Source organism: Octopus bimaculoides, chromosome 28, assembly GCF_001194135.2.
Source record: "Octopus bimaculoides isolate UCB-OBI-ISO-001 chromosome 28, ASM119413v2, whole genome shotgun sequence".
Lineage (NCBI taxonomy): Eukaryota > Metazoa > Mollusca > Cephalopoda > Octopoda > Octopodidae > Octopus > Octopus bimaculoides.
Genome location: NC_069008.1, coordinates 16,167,307 through 16,174,839, shown reverse-complemented (window position 1 = coordinate 16,174,839; position 7,533 = coordinate 16,167,307). Strand labels below are relative to the sequence as shown.

Here is a 7,533-nt window from a genome sequence, read left to right as displayed (position 1 = left end):
ATTCCCATGCTGGCCACTTGATATGATTGGTATTTTAAATAACAATCTTATCCTTAATTATATAAATTTATATATATATACAAAGTTTTGATTTAAAAAAAAACTTTAACGATATTATAAACTATAAAGATTAATAATTAATCAAATATTATTAATCAAAAATAATCAAAAATATATCAACACTATTCAAATCGAAGTTCTAATATTATGTTGAAATGAAACTATAACTTCTAAATAATTTAGTGTTAAATAAGGTATCTATTAAAATAATCTATAAAGAACCAAATGAATAGTATAAAAAACAAGAATACATATTATTTTCAAATAGTAGAAAATCTTTAGCAAAGTGAAAAACAGTACTTATCCAAATTTTTCCGTAATTCAATATATAAATATATATATTTCTGCTTTATATATACACACACACAAGCATTGATGGCAAATTAATATATTTGCGCATTAACGCGAGTCTAGGGGTAACTATAGAAATATTGTTATTTTTCATTCCCTTTGAAATTACTCTTTTTGGGGGCTTTAACTGCCCTCTCTAGCATGTAAGGTGTCCTGTTAAATGTCACCTTATTTGTGCATAAATTCGTACACTATTTTGTATATATATATATATATATATATACACATATATATAAGTATTGGCTTCAAATTTTGGCACAAGGCCAGCAGTTTCAAGGAATACTCTAGTTTTGATTGCGTATTTTTTAAGTAACCTCTACATCTTACGCTGTTGTTTCTATCTAATTTCAGAACATCAGACAACGTTGACATAACAGAAGAAACATCCTCCATGTCTAGCATTTTTTAAAAACTAAACGAAATTATTACCTGAAACAGATGTATCACATTGTTTCTACAAATATGTGGAAGAATTCCTATGAAACATTTATGAACCAAATTAGTCATGTGCGCTGACATAATATTATTAGCCAAATTTGTGAACATCCCTGACTGGTGTGTGAAGAGGAGGAGATTGTGTGCTAATTAAAGTTGGATAAATTTATGAAAGTGCTGCAAAAGGTTAACACTAGACAGAAAGATTTGTAAGACTTAAAGTATAAAAAGAAAAGCAAGAAAAATATATATTCTTGGATTTGAGAGGAAAAATCATGGAAGAGAGTGAGATGATTGTAGAATTGATTTCCTCTGAACACGTAATAAACAAGATGAAATCATATGACTGTGATATCTGTACAAAGTCCTGCCTTGAAGAAAGTGACCTACTTAAGCACAAACGTATTCATACAGGAGAGAAGCCTTATCACTGTGATGTCTGTGGTAAATCATTCTCTCATAATAGTGCCTTAACTACACACAAACGTATTCATACAGGAGAGAAGCCATATCACTGTGATGTCTGTGGTAAATCCTTTTCTCAAAGTATTCACCTAACTGGACACAAACGTATTCATGCAGGAGAGAAACCATATCACTGTGATGTTTGTGGTAAATCCTTCTCTCAAAATATTCACTTAACTGGACACAAACGTATTCATACAGGAGAGAGACCATATCAGTGTGATATCTGTGGTAAATCATTCTCTCAAAGTGGTCACTTATCTACACACATACGTATTCATACGGGAGAGAAGCCATATCAGTGTGATATCTGTGGTAAATCATTCTCTGAAAATACTGCCTTAACAAAACACAATCGCTTTCATACAGGAGAAAAGCCATATCAGTGTGATATCTGTGGTATATCATACCCCCATAATAGTGCCTTAATTATACACATGCGTGTTCATACAGGAGAGAGACCATATCACTGTGATATCTGTGGTAAATCATTCTCTTCAAAAAGTGTCTTAACTAAACACAAACGTACTCATACAGGAGAGAAACCACATCACTTTGATATTTGTGGTAAACCATACACAGCAAATATTGGGAGAACTAGACTCAAACATATTCATTCAGGAGAGGAACCAAATGACTGTGATATCTGTGATAAATCATTCACTAACCGTAGTAGTGTTACTGCACATAAACGTACTCATACAGGAGAGAAGCCATATTATTGTGATACTTGTGGTAGATCTTTCTCTGAAAATACTGCCTTAACAAAACACAAACGTATTCATACAGGAGAGAAGCCATATCAGTGTGATATCTGTGGTATATCATTCTCTCAGAATAGTGTCTTAACTAAACACAAACGTGTTCATACAGGAGAGAAGCCATATCGCTGTGATGTCTGTGGTAAATCATTCTCTCATAATAGTATCTTGACTACACACCAATGTATTCATACAGGAGAGAAGCCATATCAGTGTGATGTCTGTGGTAAATCATTCTCTCAAAGTATTCACTTAACTGAACACATACGTATTCATACAGGAGAGAAACCATATCACTGTCATATCTGTGGTAAATCATTCTCTCATAATAGTAACTTAGCAAAGCACAAACGTATTCACACAGGGGAGAAACCATTTCCCTGTGATATCTGTGGTAAATCATTTTCTCAAAGTATTCACTTAACTGGACACAAACGTAGTCATACAGGAGAGAAACCATATCGGTGTGACATCTGTGGTAAATCATTCTCTCATAGTAGTGTCTTAACTAAACACAAACATATTCATATGGGAGGGAAACAATACTGTAATATCTGTAGTAAATCATTCTCTAAACGTAGTGAATTAACTAGACACAAATCTATCCATATAGGAGAGAAAAGAAAAAATTAGTATTTATAATTTCTTGTTTGCTATTTTTAATAATCCCATGTTTTGTCCAATGGAAATTGATTTCTAAAACTTTTAGATTTTGTGTTTTGTTTTTGTAATTTACACCTCTTTTCTTTCTGTGATGTAAGGACCTCTATATCAAACCGGTTCCTGGCAACCCTACACCTTATTCTTTCTTGATTATCACCACCTGTACAGTATATTTGCCGTTTATTATTTTTTTAAATGCTTCACTCATTAAATATGTTCTACAATAACCTAAGCTATGACTTTTTCATTCACAGTAATTGCTAGTAGTAAAAAATGCTGCCGTTGGATATAAAAAAAGGTGAAATAATCCAACTGCAGAAAGGACATCTGCTAGCAACCGCATACAGAGGTAAGAGGCAGATAAATTTTCTGTCTACCAGTGCACAACCATGTGTAGATGAAAGTGGCACCCCGTTTGTGAACCTTGATTATAACAGGTACATGGGAGGTGTGGATCGGCTGAGCCAGATGATGAGTTATCCGGTTGGCAGACCGGGTAATAAATGGTGGCGATACCTGGTTTGGTATATAGTAAACATGAGCATTGTAAATGCATTTATATTATATACCAAATCAGGAGGGGCTCGCAAAGCGGTGCAACCATCTGCAGTTCCGAGCAGATGTAGCAACGCAGTTGAGGGCAGGTTATTCCTCCAAAAAAATAACTGCAGTAATGAAAAGCAAAACTTGCCAGAGAGATCTTCTGAGTTCAGCTGATTTACATAAATTAGAAAAGATTAGGATTCGCAAAAGGCAGTGCCGGGAATGTCTACATCAAAGAAAATCTCCCAGTGGACGGCCAGTTGAAACGTCTTTCCAATGTGCATTCTGCAAGGATGCAGTATGTAGAGGGGGATGTTTTACAACTTGCCATGATAGAAATATTGTATATATGTATGATTAGATTGTATAAATATTTTTCAAATTTATTTAGTTTTACTCTTTTTGAGACAAAAATTATGCAATAGAATTGATTAAGAACCCTTTCTTCAATTATGTTCCAAATATCACATGTTGATAAGTAAAAAAAAGTTACTAGTTTAAATTCATGATTATTTTAGAATTTAATTGAATCTCATGAGTGGGGAGGGTATTTTGGTCAGAAATATAGTAACAAAAGGGTTAACCCCACCCTATTTTTGTCAATGCTGACTCCAGAACTTGGGGGAACCTACCAGCCATTTGATCCCCTATGAATCTTGTGGCACACAAACCAGATTGGCTAATTTCTCACCATTTTGGCTGGATAGGCAGGCACTTCTGAATGCTGAGTCATTCCTTGGTAAAAAAAAATGGACTTCCCAACATAGGATAGCAGTTAGTGATTTGAGGCTTAGGGCTTGAAGCTGTGAGAGATTTCAGCCAATTTGGAAGAGGAAGCCCTAGAAATTTAGGGCTCCTTAAACCAGTTGGAGAGATTTCAACCAATTTGGAAGTCCTAAAAACTTAGGGATCCTTAAAGCAGTTTGAGGGGTGAGCTACTAATTAAAGCCTTTGACAAAAAGGAGGAAGTGGAGATATATAAGATAGAAGGTATTTGGAAGTTCTTAGGAGACAACCTGTGTAGAGCTGCTGGACAAATCTGTAGCTGGTCTAAAATGCCAGCCAGGTGAAGGGTGACATGATGGTGGAACAGGGAAGTATACTGAGCAATGAAAGCAAAGAGGCATTTTTGGAAGAATGGGAACAGCTGGTAGCTGGAAGAGAAGCTAAGAGACAGCTTTATTTAGCAAGGGGAAAAACAGAAACTGAAAACAATAATAAAATGGATGTTAATATTCTACAGATTGAGGACCAAAATTATGAAGTATTTTGGGTTACAGAAATAAAAGTGTGGGATGTATGCAGACTTTTTTGTGTTGTTGTATTTCAGTAATTTCAACCAATCAATGACGTGTATTGAACTGAATAAAATTACTGCCGTTGTTTGTCAACAACTATCGGCGGTGTATATTTCGTTTATCACTCTTATTTACGACATTGCTCGTGCGTTTGTACTGGTTTTAGGGTTAGGGTTCAGGTTTTAGAGTTAGGGTTAGAGTTACGGAAAAATGAAGAAATTGGAGGGAGAGGGGGGGGGGAAATGGGATCTTTTCCCTTTGAACGGCACACCGAGAAATTAATTTTTCGTAACTAAGCACTAAGCAAACGAAAATAATTCAACAAACAAAATAGGCAATTTTGAAAACCCTAAAATAACTAATAACTGAATTGATTAAACTATACACATGTGTATCTCAAATGTAAACATATCAGAAATAACAGTGACAAACTAGATATACACCGCTGGAACGTCTTGTTGACAAACCACAGCAGTAGATGTTTTCACCTCAATAGACGTCATTGATTGGTTGAAATTACCGAAACACGAAATAACTTCGAAAATAAAGAACTTTCTTAAAAACGCCAAGAGTAAACGAAGTTTTAAATGACACATTCTAGCAGTATACGAAATTTGAAAGTGTTTAGTTACAAAAAAATTATTTTTTCCATGTGCCGGCCGAAAGGAAAAGATCCATGTCCTCATATCAATACAAATATGTTTAGTCAAGACATTGCTTTCAGAGAATGATTCAGCGCAGATATCACGACTAGGGTGAAATACTTAGAAGACAGGGTACAAAATAACCGAAAGGTGATTTAAGAAGAGTTAGTTACCTTAAATATTTTGGTGAAACGCATGCGCATTGGAAGTTCTTCCTACTTCATCTTTATGTTTGGTGAAATGTTCTGAAGGAAGTTTTCTTTCTCAGCTGATAATCCTTATAGTACTTTCTTATAATGCATTTCCCAACTACCAGATACATACCTATATATATATGTAGCAACACTGTCCTTTATGAAACATTTCCGTAAGTATTAACCGATGAAAACATTCGGTATTTTGGCGCCTCAATTCTTTGTTCTTTGTTCTATGAATGAAAGATGTCCACGATTTGTGCGGGATCAAGCCGCTATTAGTAAAATCTTTATTATAGGCACGAAGGCCTCAATACAAAACGTGAGGTACATAAAGCGAATGATGAAATGAAATGAGTAACTTACAATATGATGGTCGAGTGGCTTACGAGTCCCCTAGCAGTGAATGAGTGATTCTCCTGATTTGTACGAGATTTGGCTGATATTTCGGCATTATTTTACCAAAATTACTGTTAATGATGTTAGGAGCTTCACAATATCATCTGTTGTTACTGCGATCTTCTCCCCCCAACTCTCATACTGTTTTTAATCTGATGTTTTTACAGGGTACACTCATTAAGGTCAGGTGGGGTGCACATGCTTTACCTTAGTCCATTGTATGATATTGCGATTATCTCTTGTGCTTATATCAGTAATAAGTGTTATTACACGTCCACACACATACATTTAAAATATGGGTAAAGTAAATAATATTTTTTGTTTTTGTTGAATCTTCTCCATCTTATTCTTAAAACGTCGTTTTACGTCCTTCCAGGGTGTATTTTGGAGTCACATCTATTTCAGTAATCCCATTGTAGGACGCACTCCAACAATCAGAATATATAGTCCCTGGTTTGATAGATTTTTGAATAAGTTTCAGAAGAACGGTCAGGTACAAAGACTAAAAACCTATTTTTATCCTCTCAATCCCATCCTCCGTTGTATTTGCACTTGCACATCATAGGTTCATCTATTTCTACGATCTGCCCAAGTCCACCAATTTGGTTGGGGTTACGCAAAAGATAATTACTTGTAATGTCCCTCATGTACTGACACCATTGAACAACAGTAGATTTTGAAAGACCGACTTTTTAATGGACTCTTTACCCAAAACAGGCAGTGAATAATTTATTTACTTCGTTTAAAAATAATTATTTACTTTGTTTAGAAAAAAACCCTTATTCATGTTTTGCGCATGACGCACACGCGCGCTAGGTAGTCGTAGGATCGACTAGTCACGACTCGCTGGCGCGGATGCGCGCTCCGGGACCACTCTTCTTGAATAGTACCTAAAATATGCTTTGTACGTAACACACCAGGACTTAAAAAAATCTACCAACTTCTTCGGATCGTTTGCAATAGTTGTAACCTGAAATATATCCATTTTGACTTAGGCAAGGACCGCTTATGTGAAGTCACGGTAGTTTTCGTAAAACGAGATTACATCCCCTTCATATCATGATGTAGATGTGTTGGGACCTCTGTATTTAGGTAACAACCCCTTCTGCACTTTCCGTCGTTGCCCCATTAGTTTGTTGTGTGTTTTAGTTTGAGAAATCTTCTCAAATACATTCCAACCACTGAAATGTTTGGAAACGAATACTTTTGTTTTGATTTATCAATTGTTTGGAAACGAATCTCTTTTACATAACACTAGACAGCCACTTTTGTGAAAAACAGTCACAAGTGCTTTTCCCCACCGGAGGAACGAGTCTTAACACATCTGTTATGCGGTGTGGGTCTTCTTGAGTACAGCAAGGCACCAGGAACATCAGTCTTTTGTCATATCACATGAAAGGTTTGGCATTCTGAGTTCGCACTTCAGTACTTCATTCCATGTCTTCCTGGGTGTCCCACTTCTACATGTTCCCTCTATTTTGAGAGCTTGGCACTTCTTTAGGGAGCTGTTGGCATTCAGCTCAGTTGTCAAGGTAAATGTCTATTTTTACAGTTTATCTCAATACAAATGAATCCATATTTTTTAAGTAACCTCTACATCTTACACTGTTGTTTCTATCTAATTTCAGAACATCAGACAACGTTGACATAACAGAAGAAACATCCTCAATATCTATCCTGTTTTTAAGACAAAAAGAAATTATGTGAAACAGATGTATCA

At 35.5% G+C, this 7,533-nt stretch overlaps 2 protein-coding genes across 2 annotated transcripts in view; both read left to right on the top strand.

Annotated features, from left to right (window-relative positions):
- Positions 1-2,962, top strand: part of LOC106868521 (zinc finger protein 665) — a 9,036-nt gene extending 6,074 nt beyond the window's left edge. The window contains exon 2 of the mRNA XM_014913826.2: positions 763-2,962. Coding sequence (XP_014769312.2) covers positions 1,122-2,705 — 1,584 coding nt within the window. The 5' untranslated portion in view covers positions 763-1,121 and the 3' untranslated portion in view covers positions 2,706-2,962. The remainder of the gene's footprint in view (positions 1-762) is intronic.
- LOC128251109 (zinc finger protein 271-like) overlaps positions 1-7,533 on the top strand; it is a 33,444-nt gene that overhangs the window by 23,992 nt on the left and 1,919 nt on the right. Inside the window, exon 4 of the mRNA XM_052977496.1 lies at positions 1,933-2,088. Within this exon, the coding sequence (XP_052833456.1) occupies positions 1,933-2,088 (156 nt within the window). The remainder of the gene's footprint in view (positions 1-1,932; positions 2,089-7,533) is intronic.